At 39.9% G+C, this 23,572-nt stretch overlaps 1 protein-coding gene across 5 annotated transcripts; it reads left to right on the plus strand.

The window, feature by feature from the left end:
* Positions 1–2,923: 2,923 nt before the first annotated feature.
* unc93a (unc-93 homolog A) lies at positions 2,924–19,082 on the plus strand. Of its 5 annotated transcripts, none has more exons than XM_079180117.1 (10): positions 2,924–2,984; positions 8,795–8,909; positions 9,252–9,384; positions 10,598–10,779; positions 12,001–12,230; positions 13,364–13,489; positions 14,983–15,194; positions 16,588–16,723; positions 17,757–17,888; positions 18,094–19,082. In XM_079180117.1, exons 3-10 carry the CDS (start codon positions 9,295–9,297, stop codon positions 18,384–18,386), a joined length of 1,401 nt encoding a protein of 466 aa, XP_079036243.1. In that variant the 5' UTR covers positions 2,924–2,984; positions 8,795–8,909; positions 9,252–9,294; the 3' UTR covers positions 18,387–19,082. The 5 variants fall into 5 exon arrangements, with proteins under 5 accessions (XP_079036243.1, XP_079036244.1, XP_079036242.1 ...); XM_079180118.1 differs by having other exon boundaries at positions 2,948–2,984; positions 8,795–8,870; XM_079180116.1 differs by lacking the exon at positions 2,924–2,984 and adding an exon at positions 7,498–7,554.
* Positions 19,083–23,572: the final 4,490 nt, after the last annotated feature.

Raw genomic sequence — 23,572 nt, forward strand, 5'->3', positions numbered from 1 at the left:
GAGAGGATCATGTTAAAACAAGAACATTTTCACGTTTTGGACCCGAAGCTGAGCAAATGCGGTTGTTTTTTGGCAGCGATGTGGACCTTTAAAGAATAACGTTAGACTTTATTACTGCAGGTACATTTAATGACTGCAGCAGTAAATGCTAATAGCCAAAACGTATTGCAGTAAAAGTGAGTGAATAATTAGGAAATATTTTTGCAACCAGACTCCACCGCCTGATAATCAAATATAAATAATTACCTGATTACAAACAACATTTTTGTCTGTCTGGTCGGCTGGATCTTTGTATTATTTACGACGTGGTCTGGTGTGTGCGCTCCACCCCTGATGATGAGAAGCCTGTAACCGCAGCTGATTCTAATGAGAGACATCACATTGCAATCATGGATGTAAATGTATTCCTTTAGATTATGATACACATCAGTACTCTTATCTGTTACTTATGGAGGTTTACAGTCCAAGATCTTTGTTCCTGAAGGTTTTCTGCACTGACGAGAACATAAGTCAGAGAAGAAAACTGGATACTTTAAACTTATTTGTCATAAAAGCCGTCAGATTTAAAAAGACACGGAAGCCTGTCGGCATCTACAATCCAGAGGGATCAGTATCGGTCTCAGTCTTTAAAATCTCATATCAGTCAGGTTGCAGTCTGGTTCACACACAGGTCTGAGATTCCAGGAGGGATTTAGTGGGAGAGAGCTGGAGGGTTGGGTGAGAAAACAGAGGAAGAAAGTGAGTGCGTGTGAGAGGATTTTTTTCCCATGACTCTGTAGGAGTCAGACAGGTAGGGGTCTGGGATTAGAGAGTGTGACCCAGCTCAATCTGGAGCAATGAATTCTTCCTTCACAGCACTCACTGGCCTTTACAGAGGCACTTATCAGATCACCATCAAAAGAAAGAGGAAATCCGTTAAATCTTCTCTGCAATTTTAATGTAACGTTTTGTCATACTCTGCGCATCTTTTAACAGATAAATATTTCTATTTACTGAACATCTAGATCACATTTGCAGTGTATTCATAACAAACTAAAGAACCGTCATGAGCGGTGAGCGCCACGTCAACGGATCGGACAGAAACATATGGTGAATAATAATAAAGAGGTTGAACAAAGTCACAGTTTAACTTACATGATGATGATGAAGCACATTCATCTCTTGAGCTCTAACTGCTGAAACATGAGAACGTGTTAAAGTTAATGATGGACACTGACCCTTTCTTTCACATTACATTACAGTCATTTAGCAGACACTCTTATCCAAAGCGACTTACAATTCAGATTCTATCCCATTTCTACACTGTAGGCACAGCTACAGGGTTAAGTGTCTAGCTCAAGGACACATCGACATGCGATTAGCGGAGCCGGAAACGGGGATCGAACCACCGATTCTCTGATTGAAGGACTGCCCTGCTATCCACTTAGCCACAGTCGCCCTCATTTCATTGGTGTGCAACAGAGTCCTCTAGTGGCTAACTCTCTCTCTCTCTCTCTCTCTCTCTCTCTCTCTCTCTCTCTCTCTCTCTCTCTCTCTCTCTCTCTCACACACACACACACACACACACACACACACAAACTATTATGTATTATTAAAGTGCCCTAAGCCGGTTGGCTCACAGAGCTTTCAGCTCATATCTGAAGCAGAGCAGACATACCTGTCTGTCTGCCGCTCTAATACCTGTAATTCTCTACCTCAGGGTCTGGAAGTGTGTGTTTGTGCGTGTTTGTGTGCGTGTGTGTGCGTGCGTGTAGAATAAGGTTAGCTCCTTCTCCCTGTAGCTCCATGTTTTGGACATTTAGCCAATAAACCAGCCACTGTATTTAAAATCAAACCAACCAATCAGACGCCTGCTTCGCCGCCGCATCACTGTTCAGCTGATGTCTGTTGTTGTGTCGTACGTTCAAGGGAATGTTGCACACTCACACATAATGTCTTTCAGCTGTGTTTGTTCTGTTCTCTCTGCACAGTGTGTCAGAGTATGAATGTTTTCACGGGGACGGTCGTATGAAGGCAGATGTGTGAGGGCGTGTGTTGACAATATATCACTATATCCTTAGAATGACGGACTTTGGATGATGAAAACACCAGACTTTTACCCAGAAGAAGGCTGCTTATGTCCCTTGTGAAACCAGAGGTCAACGTGGACTTATTGGTTACGTAACTTCCAGACTTAGGTATTGCCACTTCTGGACTTATCTCAAGTTTTCTTGCTGTTTTTTTTGTCAAGCCTGACGTTGCCTCACACATAAAAGAATGTTCCCAGGAACTGAACACACAGCGTATTAATTAAACACTGATATAGGATAGGATATTGTATGAGGATACGCTGACTAAACAAACAGGATGTTCATAAGTGAGCTGGTAGGCAGATCGTTCCAACAGAGCCAGGCTAGCTGTTTCACCTAGTCTGTGTGCTAAGCTAAGCTAACTGGCCATTGGCTGAAGCCTTATATTTAACAAATGGATACTAAAGTGGTATTAATCTTCTCATCTGCTGGGAAATGATTAAGTGCATTCCCCAAAATATCAAATATATCAAACAAATCATTTCACTATATATATAATTTATGGTTAAACCTACTTAAAGGGACATTTTAAGGGGAAAATAAGGGTTAAAATGTCCCTTATTTCTCTCGGAAATAAAGAGCAAAATCCCTATCAGCACGTTGGACATCACCGCTCTGATGTTGTCCTTCAGGTATGTGTCGCTGGTGACAAACACTGTCTTCACACTAGCTTTTGTTGCCATTTTATTGTTGCCTCGTTGGCTTGTACATGTAGCCGACAGAAAGTACCAAACTGGAAAGTCCGCTTCATGTGAGCCAGATTTAGAAGCCAGCAGCAGCGAGGAGTTACACCCTCAGCATGACTCAACATGAGAAAGAAAGAGTGAAAAGACAGTAAACAGAGTGGGAGACACATAGAAACCAATGGGGAGTGAGCTGCGAGGAGTTGCAGAGCGCTGTGATGGAAGGCAGATGGTAAGAAATAGAAATGAAGGGAATCTTTCTTCAACAGGTTTATAGAAGGGGGGGACATACTCTTCACCTTATAGCAGAATATTTCTTATCATAGAATATTAATAGGGATTCTTGCAGGATGACGTTGGGGAAGCTGCAGAGTTTCCACACTTTTAAAGTTCTCGAAGGGCTTTCTAAAATATGATGACATCAACTGTTCCGTTATCTTGAAGTTTTTGGCTTCATTTGTTTTTTCTTTAAATCATTTTTTAACAATGTAAATACACTCCTGCAATTAAAGTCTTTAAATGGAAGTAAAAGTACAGAAGTATTATCTGAAAAAATGCATTTACTGTAAACCATCAAAAGTGAAAGTACTCCTCCAAAGTGTTATTGGATTATTATACTGATGTGTCGAGGTGGAGCTAATTTGAACTACTTCATATACTCTTCAACAATGCGTCATAAACTCATCATATCTATATATGTAAAATATGAATCTGCTAAATTACTACCTGTTGGATAAATTGAATGCAATAAAAAGAACAATATGTAAAGTATAGAAATACTTAAGCAAAGTACAAGCACATCAAAACACACAGTATTAATGTATGTGTATGTGTGTTGAACTGTCATATTCAAATGTGCCGTTGCACTGAGAAAGTTTTCCCTCGATAGTTTAATTGTGTTTTAGGATCTCTACAGTACCACTGCATCCGTCCATGTTTGGAGGCTGTTATTTGTGGACTCTGGCTCCCTCCGTTGGTCAGATAGATACTAGCAGGCTGAGCAAAAGGTATATTTGGATCAGGAACACACCTTCAGATCATTAACGATTAGGAGGAGGACTCCACATCTGCAAATTTCTAAAAATCATTCTTTAACCTGTGAATTGACAACGAAAGAGCCACTGTGATGTCCTGTGTATACTTCTTATATTGCAGAGTATTCCCAGCGACAGACTAATATCACTACAGCGGAGGAATTGGATCAGAAATGTTTTTTAAATTCTTATAATCAAACATTTGAGACAGCCAGCACTTTAAACCGTACGGTGTTGAGACCACTTTTTTTAAAGTTGTTGGACTTGGAGCCGCCTTGGTCTCGGGCTCGGTTATTAAGCTATTGTCTATCTGCAATTATTGAAAAGATCTTTTATAAAAGTCCCAAAGCAAACGTGTTCTATTTGAAAATGTTCTGTTGTATATCGGCAGCCATCTTTTCAAGCGTACCCAAAACGTTCCACACCTCAGCACACTACATCCCTGTATTCCTATCTGCTGTAACCCTCCAACACCGCAGCTCCAGTAACGCGGGGCATGTGTCACACCTCATAGTGTGACGACCCTCCCACTTGCCAGGCTGTGGGCCGGCTCACGGATGGTTTCCTGGTGGGAGGAGCTGGGACAATCACCTGCACCAACCAGCCAAGCTGATTGGAGCTTCCAGGAAGGCTTAAAAGACAGCCCGTCTGCGAGGCTCTCTCTCTCACAGGGCAGGGCCTGCTGCACCAGCCTCATCTTTGTTCAGAACATGGCAGTTGTCCAGCTAAAATAAACCATAATTGGGTAAAATCTCTGTGTGGCCTCCCTTTTTGTTGCCAGCCTTGAGCCAGGTGGTAACATAGTCCAAGACCTGAGGCTGCAGATTGCAACCAACTGAACGTTTTCCTCCCCGCGTGCCAAGCGCGTGTTTGTAGCGTCGCTGTCCTGTGAGAACAGCTTATCTCTGAAAAGTCTACTAGTCTATGAGAATCACGTCGCTCATATCAGAGGATGAGCAGCAAACAGCTTAAAGAAAGAGATGACATCTCGATTTTCATCTGACATGAAAATTGATAATTAAATGGAGCAGCCACACACACCAAACTGTGTCTTAACAACAGGGTGGAGAAGTTCATAAGAAGTCTATAAAAAACAAACTGATATTAACACTGGTATCACACTGACCATCAGTTTCTGGGTTCTCAGTAAGTATACAGCCACAGCAGGTCGGCTCAGTGGATAGGAGGGCAGGTCACTGTTTTTTTTATAGTCCATTACCTTTACCACCATTCCATATTTTACACAATCCGCATAAACGCTCATCAAGATTTCCAATCAGCTCCAAAGTCAAGATGTTGTCAGAGTGACACACGCCATTGTCCTAGCAACTATCATTTTTATGAGGATTGCGGATTATGACTGTCAATGACAATCACTCTCTGATCCCTTCTCTATGATAGTTGTCATAGAGAAGGGACGTGATATCTTTCAATGTGGGGAAAACAGCACACATTTTCTCTCCTCGAAGACATTCATAGTGTTGCACTTGCTTGTTCAGGTGAAAAGAGTTATATACAATATATCTATACATTTTGTATAATGTGGAAGTTGAAATGATAAATAATAGTGAAAAAAAGCGAGAGAGAGAGAGTTTTAAGCCCTAAAAGTTGGGTTTGAATGCGACAAGTATACTTTAATAACCTCTTGAACCCTAGGCCTATTTTTAGCCCTCTGCTCGAAAATGTCATACCCTTACTCAAAGGGGCTTATCTCGCTAACTACAAGGTCTATTTGATTAATTTAAATGGCATAATAACACAAATAAATGTGAGCTTTGTTAAGATGTGTACATATCATTGTATATGTTACTGGTAAATGCTGGACGAATGTTACACACAGCTGAAATTATAAATGTTCAGGTTTGCCTCTTTTTTTCTTGCCAAAAAGCACTTTTATTGATTTGAAATGATGCAGAAGCAGGCCTAAACTCTCCCAAATCATATCACAACATGTCAGCATTCCTTAAAAAAAAAATTGGCTTTGATAAAGTGAAGTATGTCTGAGAAATCAAGGTCAGCTGAGGTCAGCCAACGTCAATTCTGATTTTGGAAGCAGCACATATAACAGTTTTATTGTACTTTTATATACTATCTAACTATATATTTCACTTCTTTTATCACTAATAGTGTTCAATCTATCTAATACAGCAGTTTGGCATCATTTTGAGAGCCTGGGCCCTATAATAACCTGTAAAACATGGCTCATTTTCGTCTGAATTTCAGTTTTACGGAATGTAATTGAACCTTACTAAAGCCTGTGATTGGCCGATTTGCGAATGTGACATAGGATTTGAACCCGGAAGAATGTGAGGAGTGTATGATACATCTTTGAGTTGTTTGACAGAATTTTAAACCAATAAAATAATCGAAAACCGTGATCCGCCCCCATGGGTCAAACCCATTGGTCAAAACTGAAATAGGTCAGATGTTAGTTACCCTAAGCTAGATTGATCCCAATTTCTTCAGCAAACAGTTCAGAGCCGCCACAGGATGTTGATAGAACAGTAGGACACGGGGAAATATGCCTTTGTTTACATCAAAACAGCACAAAGGTAAGGAGTTTATGAAATATTAGAGGTGAAGCTGGTTTGTTGTTCTGGTGCTTGTTTGCTCACAGCTCTGTGGTGGTTTCACTTAGATAACTAGTGAAGATATCTTTGGATTCAGAGTGTTATTGGCGTGTTTTCTGCTATTTCGTTTTTTTCTATTTCTAGCAATTAGCTTCTTCTTATTAGCGCCTACCGGAATGTGTGGTCGGCTCAGCAATGGCGAAAAAAGAGTGATATTGTGGACATTCTTTTAGTTGCTTATTTGAGTTTGTGTAGAATTGTGTTTGGAGTGTGTACACTGGTTTGCAGGATAGTGTTGAACAGAATCTCTTCGTTAATTTGGTATATAGCATGTATGAAGCATTAATAATATTTTTGTATGAAAAGTCCATTCTACGACATTTGGAACAGAGCCTCGGAACAGAATGGAGACCTTTTGGGCGTCTTCGGGATTAAACCACCTCCACCATGTAGTGGGTATCAAAGGTAAGGTTCTAGCACTAGATCCTTACGGGATCAGTGTGCTTGGAATGAACCGTTGTTGATCGTCCGACATTATCATTCATATTCAACCCAAACAAGGAATGTGCCACACATGCTTTTACATCAGCGATGCTCAAAAACTAGATTTTATAACAGTGAGTTTTGTCTCTAGTACTGAACTTTTGGTGTTGTATTGTTTGATATCAATTATTGTTTATCGCCATAAATATTTGTAACTGTAGCAGTAGTATTTGTAGTAATAGCAGTACTTGGAGTAGTGAAAGTGGTGGTTAATGACTTGACCTGCATTTGTTGCATTGTTTGGATATTTAAGTAGATTAGACTCTTCTTTCTTGAGACCTGGAACCTTAGGATCTCTGTGCTGATGTGGATAGTTTCACATACTTGTGAGTAGGGATGGGTATCGTTTGGGTTTTTTCCAATACCGGTGCTAAAACGATACTTTTAAAACGATACCGGTGCCTAAACGGTGCCTAAACAATTTAGGTGTATTTTCCCTTTAACTCACGAGATGCAGGTAGCATGTTTTATACTTAATGTGAATTTAATTCATACTTTGTGGGCATCTTATTCTGAAAACCGGATGTTCCTCTGAAGAACCGGATGTTGTCGAACGTTAAATCTTTCTGCTAACTTTCAAAGTCCTTCGCTCGCTCCCGATCTGTGCCGTTTGAATGCGTTTACCGTGAATTTCAGCATATAGGTGCACTAACATGTAAGTGTCTGCTGAGTTGACCACGGAGATCTGAGTGTCTGCTGACTTTTCCGCAGCACTTATTGCCAGTAGTCTCCATTCCTCCACCGCTGCCAGCGAGCAACGGACTCTCAAAATAAAAACAGCCACACTTTTGACCGTTGACCTTTCGGCATTTTCTCTGTTAAAAGGTTGATGGCTAGCTAGCTGCTGTAGCTATACAAACGGTAGCTATCGTTACCTGCTGCCAGGACGAAGTCATCAGAGTAGTAAAAAAAGTATTTCAATCGGCTCATGCACCGAAATGAAGCACCGAAATCTGCGTTGCGTTTCGGACCGGTAGGTATCCTACCCTACTTGTGAGAAGCGATTAGTCTTGTTTAGTCCGATTGTCATGTCAGATAAGGACTTACCGAACATGACAATCTGTCCTAACATGTCCTAATCTGTGACAGACGATTCTCCATTCAACCCAATCACATGGTGACATTCACCTTATTGCTCCATTTCTTTCTTTCAGGATGGAGACACGCCTACAGGAGCAGCTCCTGAAAGCTGGGCAAATTAAATCATTTAGTAAAATATTCATATGAGCCTTGACTCTTTTAATAAGAGGTTAACAGGCCACACACAGCAGTCTGAGGGAAGTATTTTGTTTCACTTTGAGTGGAGCTGAGGCAACAGAGGGTGGACTGCAGTGGTTTTGTCATATTTTTCAAACAACAAGCAATCATATTGTAAAAAACGATGAGGTGGTGCCGCTGTAAAAAATTAAAAGGTAACTTGCAATAAACCTTTGCTCTGTGTGCCACCGCTCCCGTATGCAAGAACCAGAACTGTGATGTACTACTCAAACTCAGGAAGTACATTTACTTAAGTACAAATCTGAGGTACTAGTACTTCTCTTGAGTATTTTCATTTCATGTCACATCATACTCCAGCTACAATTCAGAGAGAAATACTGTACTCTTGACTTTACTACTCTAATTTGCTCTTAATTAATCGGAAGTGTACCAATTGAACAGTGTGTACATTTTCCGTATATTTCGTACCAAATTACATCTCCCTTCAGATTAATGTACAGTTACAAAACAGTCAAATGCAACTTACACATTTATCAGCAGGAGAAATTCAATGTTTTATCATATTTTTTATATAGAGTACTTAGTGTACTTAGTAACATGGCTAACACCAAGTAACATTTTCAATGCACTTTTACTTTTTACAGCTAAACAAATAATATATATACTTTCTCCACCAGCACTGCGCTCAACCACCACTGAACACAGCCATACAGAAACATACGGCTGTCCATCTGAACCAGAAAGAAGTAGGAGGTAAGGAAGAAGGAAACGGATGAGCTGAAGAAGAAAAAGGTTTGTTAATGTTAAAAACATCTTTAATGATTCCAAGAAGGCAGGGAGCAGGAGATAGGAGGTGTGCAGCCTCATATATGACGGAATTATGTCAAAACCAATTGACACGTGGGAGGCAATTCAGAGGTTCAATGATAAGGGATCCTGTGTCACACTCTGCAAACACTGTGTGTGTGTGTGTGTGTGTGTGTGTGTGTGTGTGAGAGAGGGCTAGACTTTGTTCTCGTGTGTTTATCACAGACAAAATCACTTTCAGCAGGGAGCGTTGCTTCTGACTTGACTTTATGCAGCTGCTGAAGCCATTCATCCTGAAATAAAAGTTATTATTTTCTTCCTTTGAAGGAAGATAAACTTTGGAGCTGTTGTTGGTTTTTGAGAGGCAGCCATGATCAGCCGTAACTTCAAGAATGTGTTGGTGGTCTCTGTCGGGTTTCTGTTTCTGTTCACGGCTTACGGAGGGCTGCAGAGTTTACAGGTAAGTGGAACAGTTTATTGTTTATCATATAGAAGACTTCTGATTTATTGTTCATTAAAAACACCACCATGTAGGAGTTAGTATGATGGGGACTTTAACATATTCATGAATACGATTAACGAGATTGATTGTTCATCATCAAAATGCCTTAAAACAGCAGAGTTAGTATCATGGTGGCATTAAAAGATTCATTCATTGGGGGGCAACTAGTGTTTTTAAACGGCTTTTGTGAACACTGTCACAGTTTGACTTTGCATGTGTAGACTCATTCATAGACAATTAACTTGTTAATTTTACTTATTAATTTCAATAATTTACAATTGACTGATTACGTTAAAATCCTACTTAATTTATATAATTATAAAAAAGCAAGTTTAACGTTCCCTTAAAATGAGAATGAATGGGTTTTGTAAACGTTCTATTGTTAGTTTTCTGTCTTCGTATCATTTCATCACATTACAATGTTAAATGTTAAACCCTTAAATGTTATATTTTCAGTTTTCATTTGAAATGCTCATACAGTACCTCATGAAAGTATGATGAAGCTTTACGGGATTTATTGATAGGTTGATTTATGGAGGGACAAATATAATAATAACAACAATAACAATAATAATAATAATACTACTACTACTACTACTACTAATACTAATTTGTGCATGATTTACAGGGTTATTGTTGTTAATTTCAAAAGACCCACTAAATTCATAACATAATCTTTTTACATCTTTGGTTAGATTCCTTCAAAACGTTTAATAATAATAATTTAAAATTATTTGAATTGCATTTTCTTAAATTGTTATATTTTGTGCTTTTACTGCATCGGCCCTTTTAATTTAATCTGTAAACTGATCTATGGACAGCTGGAGGGACTGAGGGTCGACCAGATCCACCTAGCTCTTAGTTTGGTAAACAGTAGTCAGTTTTCGTTCGGTGAGAATAAACATCCTACCTCAATATTAATCCATTTGAATCAGTGTATACGCTGCTTCCCCTCCGATCATGAATCAAACGGAGTAATAGTATTTTCAACAGAACTGTCACCATGAACCGAACTGACCTTCCCATCACTCACACCGGGCCTCATGCAAGGACCAGTCGTACGAACAAGCCTCACAGACAGAAGCCGAAGAGGTTAAGGATGAGAGTAAGAAACTGCTCTTGCATGAGTCCCGCGGTCCTCTGATGGAGAGTCCCGTCCCTGTGTGTGCAGAGCAGTCTGAATGCAGAGCAGGGGATGGGCGTGGCGTCACTGAGCGTCATCTACGCCTTCATCATCCTCTCCTCCATGTTCCTGCCTCCCATCATGATCAAAAATCTGGGCTGTAAATGGACCATCGTCGTGGGCATGGCCTGCTACGTCTCCTACTCCTTTGGGAACCTCTACCCCGGATGGTAATCAATCCGTTAGATTAGTTATCGCTCAGTATTATATTATGTTTTTGTATTCTTAGTCGTTTTGTTCCTGTTCGTAAGCAAAGCTGCATTAATGTGTGTATTGCATTGTGCAGCTGTAGATGTTTCAGGTCCTTTTTATACTTTAATCTACGATTTATCAATGCATCATACTCTATAGGTACTCTATAGGGTCATCACAAGTCGCTGTCCTGTGAGAACCGCGTATCTAAAAAAGAAAACAGCCCTGTTTTCAGCTTTGTGACGATGCATTGTTCAGCTGATCCGAGAGGCTTTTTAAAGAGTTTATTTAAGAAGTTGGAGAAGTTTCTTAACACATAAAGGAAAACATCCTTCAGCATCAACACATCTGGATATACAGTAGATGGTTTTCACTGGACAGGAAGGGGATGAAAAAGTATAATCTAAAAATGAACTAAAGCTGTTGGACAAATGTAGCCGTAGCAATATTTACCTTTGAGATGTAGAGGAGTAGAAGTATGAAGTAGCATTAATATACTCAAGTCAAATAAAGGACCTCCAGCTATAGGGCACCGACATAATAATGGCCATGTTTGGAAAGTTGGTTTACTGAAAATATAAAACATGCAGTATTTTCTTAATTCCATGCTCCGATTATATTAGGCCAGATTCCCAGGTGGTTTTGTTGTGCTATAACCGTGAACTAGACTCAATAAAAAATGTTTTAACATAGGCAAAGCTTTGACTGAAAATCGGTAATGATCATTTTTAAGTATCAAAAAATGTAAAAATGTTTCTGATCGATTGAAAACAAGAGACTGTTGTGCAAAATGTTCACAACTATTCCACAAAATGCAACATCTTCAAATGGCTTGTTTTGTCCAAACAGCATTTGAAACCCCAAAGACATTTAGTTTGAAATACGGAGAAAAGCAGTAAAGCTGAAAACAGCACGTTTGCCATTATTATAAGTGTGAGATGATTCAATCACTTATCTAAACTGTTCATGTTCAGTTAATCGACTAATTGTTTCTACAACTACTGTGCCGCTGCTGCCTTCTGTTAACAGATGTTGCAACAACTACTTCTTATATTACTTCCGCTACTACTAGAACTACAGCAAAGTGCTCGCAAAACAACACAGATCAGTCCGTCAGTCATTGCTGCTGTTTTGTTTCATTACTTAGTGTCAACAGAAGTGTTGCAAAATGAATTCCCCTTGGCTCTCTTCATACACAGGTACACCCTCATCCCCACCTCGGCGATCCTGGGTTTGGGTGGCTCTCCCCTGTGGTCGGCTAAATGCACCTACCTGACCATCTCCGGGAACGTGCAGGCCGCCAGGGACGGCAAGAAAGGATCTGACATCATCAACCAATACTTTGGCATCTTCTTCTTCATCTTCCAGTCGTCTGCTGTGTGGGGAAACCTCATGTCGTCGCTCATCTTTGGACAGGACACCAACACAAGTAGGACGTTAAAATAGAACCACGCGCTTTAATACGCACAGTAAGTTATGTCTTAATATTGTGAAGTAATCATGACAAGTAATGACTAAAACATGCTGATGTGATGAAACCAAATACGTTTACTCAAGTACTGTTCTTCACTGCAATTTTGACATACTTGTACTTTGTAGTAGAGTATTTACATTTTATGTTTCTTTAAACTGATTTCAGTATGACAGATAACCATAATATTCCATAATAATAGAACACTGCATGAGTACTTTAAAAAAACAACAACTTTAAGTACATTTTAGTCTTCGCGAACTAAAACAACCGAAAAACCAAAACAAGCTGAAAGACGATAAAACTGTGAAGTACATTTTGATGATAATACTTTGTACAATGTAAACTTTGGAATACAGTACTTTTACCTCTTATGGAGTACTTTTACACTTGGGTATGTGAGTACTTTTTCCACCCTTGGATTCAATATTTTAAGTTGAGCCAAGAGTTATGTGAACGTCACATTTGCTACATGAAACGTTACCTGGGATGAGTTTTCTGAGTTTATTTTAAGTCACATTAGTCTCCATCTTCTGGTACAAGTAAATGTACTTGTATCATGTGTGTAGCTGTTATGAACAAACCTTCAGCGGTGTTAGTGCCGGCTTACAGACGCTTTTATGGGTTCAATTTAACAGACAATAAGAGAGGGTGTGTGCAATACTGTATCTCGTTTTATTGACGTTAATGCTCTCCAGCTTATCAGTTGACATTACGACAGCCACTTGTTGAGGCGCATTTCTTGGAAGACCACGACGCTGCTCTTTGCTGCAATGTTTAATGCATATCTGAATTATGTTTGTTTTAGTATCTTAAATAACAAAACTATTCACAGGTAGGATATGTTTTGAATGGGCTCTTGACCCCACATTGTCTATGTGCTGATGTATTTATCATCAGTGCTCTCTCTCTAAAATGTGCCCTTTATAACAACAATACACATCAACATTTACAATACGCAATGTTCGCTGAAAAAGTACCAAAAGCATTTCCCACATTAAAAAACACAATTTTCCTTTCTGTCTTTCTTTTCTTTGTGAAGAGTATTTATTTTTAGTGAAATGCATTGTTGTTGTTTTTTATTCTGACAGCTCTCATCCCAGAAGAGCAGCTGCAGTCTTGTGGAGCGGCTGACTGCGGTCTCAATATCAGCATCAACGGCATGACCACCAGACCTGCTCAGGAACTGGTGTTGACACTCGTGGGATGTTACATTGGTAAACCCGCAGCGTGTACTTTGGCATCACAATACAAATACTTAACAGGGGCATTCTTCAATAACAGTGCAGGGATTTCAATAAAGTCCTCCAACATACAGGCAGCCACAAAGACCCATATATATGTTCGCACATCCACACATTACTGATGAACTGACTGCACACTTACTTTAGCTTCTTTAAATATTGAATTTGACCTTAAAGAGTAATGTTTAGTCTCAGTATTTTGTCCTTCCAACCAACATTGAGCCTTAAACATATTGTTTGTACAATAGCTTTTACAGTGAAACGAGTAGTAAAGATTCTCATTATTATAATACCTTAAATCAGGGGTATTCAATTAAAATTCCGAAAGGTCCAGATTGAGAAAATCTCCTCATGCAAAGGTCCGGAACATTAAAATAATATCTAACTTGGGCTATTTAGTGTCGTATATATATTCAAGAAGCCTAGTAGTAGTAACAAAGTATCTGTGTAGTCAACAACTGTCAAATCAAATAAAGAAAGTACACATCAATTACATTTTAAAATCTAATATATAATTACGTTTTCAAATTTAACTGGATGGATTATAAATAATACATAGAAATACATCAATAAATGTTGTTCTCTCATTTCAAGTAAAATAAGGGATCCATCTAAAAATAAAATACAAAAAAATTAATCTTTGAAAAGCTTGCATCAGAAATTGCTTGATTTTAGAAAAATTTATGAAAAGGAAAAAAGGAAAGTGTGGCTGGAGTGAACTTTTTTTCTTCTCTTTTGTTAAATCCATTTCACATCATAACTGTCTCAGTGAACTTTATAATAAACAATCTCTACACATTTCAACATCTTGCCCTCAGTTCAGACTGGAGTGTTTGGGCTAAAGATGTGTGTTTGGTCTCGTAGTGGCGTTTCACATCGGCGCATTTAATAATGGCCACGGTATCTGAACATACAGGTCGTTTATTAGCGCCAGCAGGAAGAATGAACAAATAAGAGTTTGTCCATTCTTTGTTAAAAGCTCTGTTTTCGTGGTCCACTTCTCTTTTTCGAGCACGTCATGTAAAATTATCCGACTTACTTCTCGCCTTCTCTCCGTCTCCCGTGTCTGTGTTCAAATCTCACTCGGCTCACGAACGATGCGTTTCAGAATACAGATATTCGATTGGCTGAGTAGCGTCACGTGAGATGATTTACAACGTATGTGATTGGTCGGTGTATTTCCTGGACTGCTGAACGAGTGCCGTAAAGGCTGGAAAAGCTGTGCAGGTTAAAATAGAAGCGCTCCGCCAAAATGTATAATTCTCAATTATCCATCAGTTATTCATCCGGGTCCGGATAGGACAGTGAGCCTATTGGTGACCCCTGCCTTAAATTGTTCTTAAGTCAGCCGTCCGGAGGTAATTAGAGAAATAAGTAGCACGCTCTCAGAGCCATGTTAGCACAGGTATATTACACTGTCACAGCTGTCCAACAGTCAGCGTTGTCTGCCCTTTGTTGTGTGGCAGGCGTGGGTCTGCTGGCCATGCTCATTGTGGCGGTGTTTCTGGACGACATTGACAGGGAGCAGTCGAGCCAGTTCCGTGGGAACCGGGAGCCGTTCTGCCAAACCTTCCTGGCTACGTTCCGACTGCTGAAGGACTGGAGGCTTTTGACCCTCATCCCTCTCACCATGTACAGCGGCTTCGAACAGAGCTTCCTCTCTGGGGAGTACACCAAGGTGAGTAGGTCTCCACGGATGAATTAGTACGCACATTAGTAGTAGGCACATGCTGTCCCGGATCTCTGTGAACGTTTCAGAGCAGTCATGAAGAATTGCTATTCTGATTTTGCTACCAAATTGCAACCAAAACTACCGTGTACTCTCATATTTTTTTACTCCTTTTTTGAAACAAAATCAAAATCTGGCACCTACATTACCCACAATGCAACCCGTCCACTGACAGTTTGGTTAGATTGTGTAATGCTGGTAGCCTCGAGCATTAAGTAGACGAGGAGCGGGCTCCCCTCCCACCCAACCAACGCAGACTTAAGTGACATCACGTGAGGCATATGCAGTAGTTCTCCCACAAGATCTGTAAACAGATTGGTGTGTAAGATCGGTGATGTTTCCCTTTTAAATAAGCTACTAAAAGGTCACGCTGTTATCGGAATTGCCTCGTGGCATCACGAAGGGCATTACATTTTGACAGAACGCACCAGGGTGAAAAACCAAAACATATGATTGGTTGCCGCATCACTGCTGAAAACAGTTGAGGCCCATCATGCAGTGAGCAAGTGCTGGGCGTCAGTTTGTAGCTTCACGTCACGTCTATTTCGATGACTCGTAGCCTCTTGCTCTTTAACCACGGAGGGGCAGAAGAACTCTTGAACAGGTGGTGGGTGCAGGGATGACGTACTTTAGTAGGTCAACCACTAAAGTTTGCGTCGCTCTACTTCCCTCAACAAAAAGCCAATGGGATTTTTCCATGTATTTTGGATGAAGCGTGAATGCAATCATCTGAAATAAAAAGGCAATTAGGCTTTAAATGAAGCACTACACCACGGTCGAATGAGCACGAGTGTACATAATGAGGCTGTAAAGGACAACTAGTCGGCGTAAAGATGTTTGTTTTGTAGTCTCATTTAGCCACGTGAAAGCTTAAATATGTATGAGTGGGGTATCTACTGATGCATTTTATAACGTAAAACAAAAACGTTAAAATCTCTAAAGCTTGTGTTGACCACGGACATGATTTCAGGCATCTCACCAAAAACCCACTCAAAAAAACGCATCGACTTCAAGACAAGGGAACTCGAAGTAAAAAAATGCTAACTCACTTCCGGGTTTTAGGACTCATTCCTGCACCACTCTACTGACCCTTCACTAAGCCCCACCCCTTGCTGCCACTCCATCAAGCAGTCAGAGCTCCATGGAGCCCACACTGTCACTAACTGCATTCTCTGCATAAATATTATCACATTTTTTGAAAAATGTTCAGATTTCAGAGCGATTTTCTTTACATGATCCACTTTTTCTGAAAGTTGATCAACTGGATATCTATGAGGTATTTATTTAAATGTGACATGTTATATATAAATAACTATCTTTGTAAATCCATGTTTCTTTGCAGAACTATGTAACGTGTGCTATGGGGATCCAACATGTTGGCTTTGTGATGATGTGCTTTGGAGCCAGCAATTCTCTTTGCTCCTTCCTGTTTGGGAGACTCGCTCGGTACACCGGGAGAGCTGCGCTCTTCTTCTTTGGTAAAATCTCTTTTATGTCAGATTATTTGCCTAAGAAAGTATTCACGTTGTCATCCTCACACACTTTTAGTTACTGAACCGAAGAGAAAGACACTGTTATACATTGGTGAAAGAAGTAATCAGATCTTTTACTGAAGAGAAAATACTATTATCACAATGTAAAAATAGTCCACAAACAGATACAAAAGAGGAGGCAGCAGGAGCAATTCATGGGTTCCTTTTAGGTTTACATCTGAAAACACTGGCAGGCAGGTAAAGGCAGTCAAGCAACAGGTAGCAGGTAACGGGCAGCAGGCAGGAAAACAGGGAAATCCAAGAGACTGGTGGTAGAAATACTGAGCAGAGGGAGAACTAGAAACTAGGAAATAATGGCTAGAAACAATATTTACAGAGTGAGACGCTGACAACCTGACACTGAGACAATGAAAACAAAGACTAAATACAGAAGGGAAGGACGGTGTAAACGAGGGACCGGTAAACCCAAAAGGCGGGAAAACACACAAAGACAGGAAGTAAAACCAAACATGACACATGAGGAGTAAACTTATCAAAATAAAACTGGAAACACTAAAACTAAATGCCAGAACAATGACACCACAACAAATAAAATACCTGCATTCAAAATGTTACTTATTAAAGAAGATGTAACAAAATGTATTTAAAGTAAAAGTTTTCCTTATGCAGTAAAAAGTCATTGTCTTACTATCATGTATGATGTTCCTGGAATAATATTAAAGCTCCAATAATGTGTTTGTTGCATTTTACTACTGTAGATATTTAAGCTCAACTCCTTTATATACTATTGGGTTGCCTAATCTACAACAATGCATCATATTCTATATTATCATATGTTTGTAGCGACGCTGTTCTGTGACAGTTATGTGCAGTACAGTACTTGAGTAAATGTACTTAGTTGCATTCCACCACTGCTTTTATACATGTGATTATCCAGTATATAGAGACTAAACCGCACATGTACTGTGTGGAAAACTTGACGTGAATGAACTGCTGACGTGTATCCGTCCATTTTCAGCTTCGCTGTCCAACTTCGCCTGCATCATAGGTCTCATGTTCTGGAGGCCCCATCCCGACAATCTGGTGGTCTTCTACGTGTTTCCTGCTCTGTGGGGTATGGCAGACGCCATCTGGCAAACTCAGACCAACGGTAAGAAACTAAGATCAGTCTTGAGCACATTCATTCCCCCCAGAGGATGAACCCTTTTAATTTGTGCCACTCGATAAGCTTCCCTTTAGCCTCGCCGCTTGTAAAGCTAAATCATGGGTATTTAGTTTGTGCTTTAAACACTTTTGTCTTCAAATTTCAATATTCACACATAGCACACATGGCCGTTCTGCTTCCTGTCCCGCAGCTCTTTACGGCATCCTCTTCCACCGGAACAAAGAGGCCGCATTCGCCAACTACCGTATGTGGGAGTCGCTCGGTTTTGTTATCGCCTTCGCTTACAGCACCTTCATATGTGTGGAGTACAAATTGTACATCCTGCTGGCAGTTCTGCTGCTGACCTCCATCACCTACCCCATAGTGGAGTACCACGAACACAAGCATCCCACCCTGCCCGTTGAGGAGGAGAGCTACCTGACGAACATGAAAGAAACCATTGAAAAAGATGAGAGCACGATTGTTTGCCAGACAGCAATGTAGAGTCTGGTGTTTTATTTTTCTTTCTTTGTATTAAATCCTGGTGTGGTGTCTAACACAGACGCCTATAATCTTACAATTGTATTGCCTGTCAGGGCTTTTGTATCTGGATGTGTGCAATCATCAAACTAACATTTCCTACGGCTACAGAGCAGTATTGTTTCAGTTCTTTATAAATATTACTCTACTTACTGAAAATGATAGACTGTCAATTTGAAGACTTGAAAAGTGCGAAATAAATGTGTCAATATTTTAAGCTGTGTGCCAAAATGCAAAACAATTCTTTACACGCTTTTGTCAAACAGACAGTACTTGCGTCCCATCACCCCATTTATTTCTGATATTATCAGAGTTGGTCAAGTTGGAGCTGATCCTAAATACTTTATATATTGCTGGGTAGTTTGATTTATAATAATGCAATACAATTTATTAGTTGATTTGTATTTAGTATTAATAATCAAAATCCAAATAGAAACTAGGCCCTAACTGTTAGATGTAGTGGAGTGGAAGTACAAAGTAGCATTAAGTGGAAATACTCACATTAAGTACAAGAACCTTATAATTGCACTTTAGTACAGCACTCGAGTAAATGTACTTTTCATTTCACCACTCTGACGTAAACTTTCAGAACATTTTTCATTTCAATCATAAAGAATTACGGACATTTGAGGGTTTTATGGCAAATTCTTTGCAGTCAAAGCACTAAAAACATCACTTTGTTTTAAAATAAAAACCTTTCATATTGTAATAAAACTAATGCCTCAGGTAATGCTTGTTTGACTACGTATCTGGACTTGTCGCCATTTCCTTGCATTAAACCAGTGATTCATTCAGTGCATTATAAACATCACCATCATCTGCAAACCTCCATTTAAAATAAATAACATTCGGTGTAATAAAGAACATACAGGGACAACAACACTGCATTTCAAATGGTGCTTTTATTGCAATGTGTTGCATTCCCACATTCATAGATGTTATAGATTTGTTAGTCAAAGCATCATTTCCTCAAGGTTGGCATCCCCCACCTTGGAGAGAAAAAAAAAAAAAAAAAAGCAGAGGGATCAAATGCACGAGGTGTTTGTGTTTTGAGTGTAGTAGAGAAGTGTGTGTGTGTGTGTGTGTGTGTGTGTAAACTTGAGCAGCCACGAACATAAGAATGAACAAACCTCCAAATTTAGACTTCCAGTAGATGCAAATAAAAAGAGTTTCTGAATTGTCAAACAAAACAAAGAGTTCTTGTTTGTCTATCCGCCTGCAGGGCTCTCACTCCCTGCAGCGACTGGACCCGGCCTGAGACTGATTGTCTACAACATTCCAAAGAAAAGGTAGATTTCTTTACATTTCACGTTACACACCTGAACATTGGGGGGATTTGGGGGTATTAAAAGAGACAGAGACAGAGAGAGAGAGAGAAAAAGAGAAAATATAACATGCATAAAATTCTCCCAGATGAACATTGTCACTCATATTGTCTTGTAATAGCTGCTCCGATGCCTCTTTTAAAAACAAAACTTTACATGAGTGTAATATACAAAACTGGACAAAAATGAGTAAAATGTATAATATATATTTATATATATATATATATTTATTTATATTAATTTGTACATGGGAGAAAGTGGAACCTTGGTCATTTCTTCTCAAATTCTCCAGAGAAAGCATTACCGCCATCCCAGAAAACAACACAAAGTGGTGAGTTAGTAACAGGCCTTCTTGTAAAGTCTCTGAACAAATACCTCCATCCTCAGTCCCGATACTTAACTGATGCTGTTCACATGAGAGTAGAGAACCGTTTTGAACACCTGCAATAGGAATGAGTGGGAGATTTAAAGGACTATGGGGAGTCTTAGCGGCGCACAAATACCAGTTTGGACCAATGACGAGCGAGGACGCTTCGTATTTTCGACTAGACTACCCGCACCGGGCATTGGCCCGATCCTGGTATCACCAGCACATATATTCCACATGAGGCAGCACAGAAGTGTGACAAGACCAGCAACACAAGTCAGTGTGTTTGTCATTCATGTCAGTGCACAATTGTTAGAAAGCAGAGAGTTAAGTCTCACACAACCAGACTCGTACGAATAAAAAGCGAGTGTGTCCACCTTGGTTTAAGGAGAAACATGATCAAAGAAAGCGGGAACGTGGAGCGGCGGCTACGGAGCGACGTGTTTCGACGGCTGCTGAAACTGTGTTTGCCAGCAGGAATGTTCTGAGAGTTTAAGCTGGAGGTTTTTTTTTAATAACAGTTCTCCAGATGTCAGCTGACAGGGCAGAGAGGAAGGGGGGCGGGGGGGGGGGGGGCGTCACCTGAAGAAGATTGGCATAGTATTTATACTGAGGATCGGTTGGTGTCGACGGAGAGACATCACAAAGACGGTAGAAGGCGTGTACAATTTTGCAGTCGTCGTTTGGACAATGGGTATCCACTACGGTCCAGTTCTTTCATGAAGAACCTGAGCTGTTAACTTTCTCGGTACATTCAGGGGAACGATCCACATCTCCACATACAACACGGATCTGACTGAGACACTTTCTGATGGCCGTTTCACTCCAAGCAAATCTGATATAAAGTGCAAAATTAGATTGTATTTGCAAATTCCTGGAATAATTTGATTAATTAATCTATGTGTGTAAAAAAGTCATTTATAATACAGTAAACTTTTTTTTTCTCTTTATAAAGGTGAAAAAAGGTTTAAAAAAACCCTGGTTAACAAGGTTATTATTGTTAAACAGCAAAGGAGCAATCTTCACTGCAGAAAATATATACACGAGGCACCTTAAGTTTGGTATAAAGTATTCAGTGAATGGAGAAAAAAAAACAACCCTTTTTCTTTTTCCAAGAATGAGACTAAAAAGCTGAGAGAGGTCATCAGAAATCAACTAAACGCACGAGACTAACTGAAGGGGCTTCTCTTTAATCACTTGCGTAAAGTAACTACAAATACTTTGCCTATGAAATGAATGATTTCCTATCGCTCCAGTGTTAATTCTACATACCCAAGTCAACGGTAGGAAATGCTTGTTTCAGTAAGGTGCATAGCTATCGGTTGCAATGTTTTGTTCTTCCTGTAAAGACATCTCCAAAGTGACCCAACGTCCGGCCACTCTAAAGGACCGATTGTGTTTAGAACGTAACGCGCGAGGAAAGACCAACGCGCAAAAGACAAACGGCAGCGGAATCCAAATCAACGAGGGAAAGGGGGGGGGGGGGGCTACATTGTGTCTTGTCCAGTGATGATGAGGTTTGCATATGATATCCATCAAACACCTCGAAGCTTTGGTCATTTACTATCGACAAATGCAAAAAAACAACAACTAAGAAAGGCTACATCAGTGAGACAAAGAAAGCCCACTCATACACAACAACAACCAGGCAATGCCTCTCCATGAAACCAAGGCTCCACTCTCCCAGATCTGCTTACACTTTTGACAACAGAGAAAATTAAATAATATGGCCTTTTTTTTTTGTTGTGTTTTTGTGTGTGTGTTTTTCTTTTTAAATTAACCCGTACAAAAAGCCAGTCCACGCTGCTTCTCTCTCAGTAAAATCACATTCAGCAGTCGCTAACCCACTCTCTGAAACACCCACAGGTACTGTGTGCGGGGTCTAAAGAGTCAAAAGAAGAAAAGAATCAAACCAGGACACCTTCCACTTTTCCATCGTAGAGAACACCAGATATACAGTATTAATCACTTACACACATACATACGCACTCACTGATAGTCATATACATACACACGGCATCAGAAAAATAAAAAAGTAGAAAATAAAAACAGAAAATAAAAACATGACTGAGGCAAGTAGTTCTTTTTTCTTCTTCTTTTTCCTTGTTTTTTTTTTTTTAAACCACAAACTCGGAGCACTAATTTTTTGTTGGATTTCAAACAAATACATATTCACATTTCTCTGTTATATACATTATGTTAACATCTTGAAAGCAATGTTATAAAAGAACTTTGTACCTGTTAATTGTAGTGAGGAAGGAGGGACTGTTGTTTTCCACTGAATGGCTGTTCCATAAAAAAATAAACAATAAAAAGAGATTACATCGGCTGTATTTGGCATGTTTTGATAAGCTGACAGCTTGCAGAGGAAACCGTTCCCACAGGAATGCCTATTCCACGCAGAGAAGTGAAAGGAAGGAGGGATGAGGGGGGGAGGGGCTGTCAATACTGAACCTGTGAAAGCATCAGAGCGGATAAACAAGAGGCAGAAACTGGCAGATTCCTTCCAAAGAAAAATAAAAAAAAAATACATTCTTCCACTTTGTGCAGCTTCTGTCTCTTCTGAGTATTTTTGTTTTTACATCGGACAAACCGTGGCACGGGAGTGTCTGACCGGTGAATTCACACTGTGAGGAACATGAGGAGGAAACGTTCTGTTAAAAAGCCAGAGAGGCAAACATGGCGGAGTGATGTTACTCAAGAAGCGTCCTCTGTCTCCATCTACAGCGCTGCCTAGTGAGTGCAACATGGACGTCAATCTTAATCGCAGGCAATCAAAAGCCTCATGGTGTCTACAGATTCTTGTTCGGTACAATAAAGAAATGAAGGGCTTTGTCCCCGTTCTCTCCCTAATATTACTTGTATGAAGTGAACTGCAGCTAGGACTCAGTTCACTGCTGCATCGCTGCGCTCTACTACTCTGCTTTGGGCTTTATCCACAACGCCGAGTGTAGAAATGGAAAAGTCTCAGTTTGGAGGTAGAGGGGGAGTTTTTAATCTGAGACACATTTCACATTTAACTTGCGTGTGGAGGTCAAATGAAACAGCAACACAAACCTTTCAAATAATCTGGTGACGGTAATCTCTGGAGAGCTGGAACCGCCAATTTCTTTTCTTTTTGATCATAAATGTATATTGTTTATTAAGAACCACCAACATTTGATGCTTTTCTCTGTTTCATAAAGTTTAAATTGAATATCTTTTGGTTTTGTACTGCTGGTCAAACATAATAAAGGGCGTGAAGAAAACTGTGATGGACTATTCTTTTTACCTTTTTTTTTTTAGACATTTTTACAGATTTAACAATGAATCCATTGATCCCAAAAAAGAACCAACAGATGAATCAATAATGCTATCGTTAGCTGCAGCCTTAAACCTCAGAGTACATATGTTTCCGTTCCTGATCAAACAAGCTGCTCGCAGTGTGAACACATGGTCAAAGGGAAAGACGATCAGAC

This window comes from Pholis gunnellus (genome assembly GCF_910591455.1).
Source record: "Pholis gunnellus genome assembly, chromosome: 19".
In the NCBI taxonomy this organism is placed as follows: domain Eukaryota; kingdom Metazoa; phylum Chordata; class Actinopteri; order Perciformes; family Pholidae; genus Pholis; species Pholis gunnellus.

What these genes read in the sequence shown, in the direction of transcription:
- unc93a (XM_079180117.1), top strand. Translation starts at nt 9,295, where the DNA reads ATGATCAGCCGTAACTTCAAGAATGTGTTGGTGGTCTCTGTCGGGTTT. An exon ending in TCTCTGGGGAGTACACCAAG is followed by an intron (nt 15,195 to 16,587) that starts GTGAGTAGGTCT and finishes GTTTCTTTGCAG; the next exon opens with AACTATGTAACGTGTGCTAT. An exon ending in CTGGCAAACTCAGACCAACG is followed by an intron (nt 17,889 to 18,093) that starts GTAAGAAACTAA and finishes CCTGTCCCGCAG; the next exon opens with CTCTTTACGGCATCCTCTTC.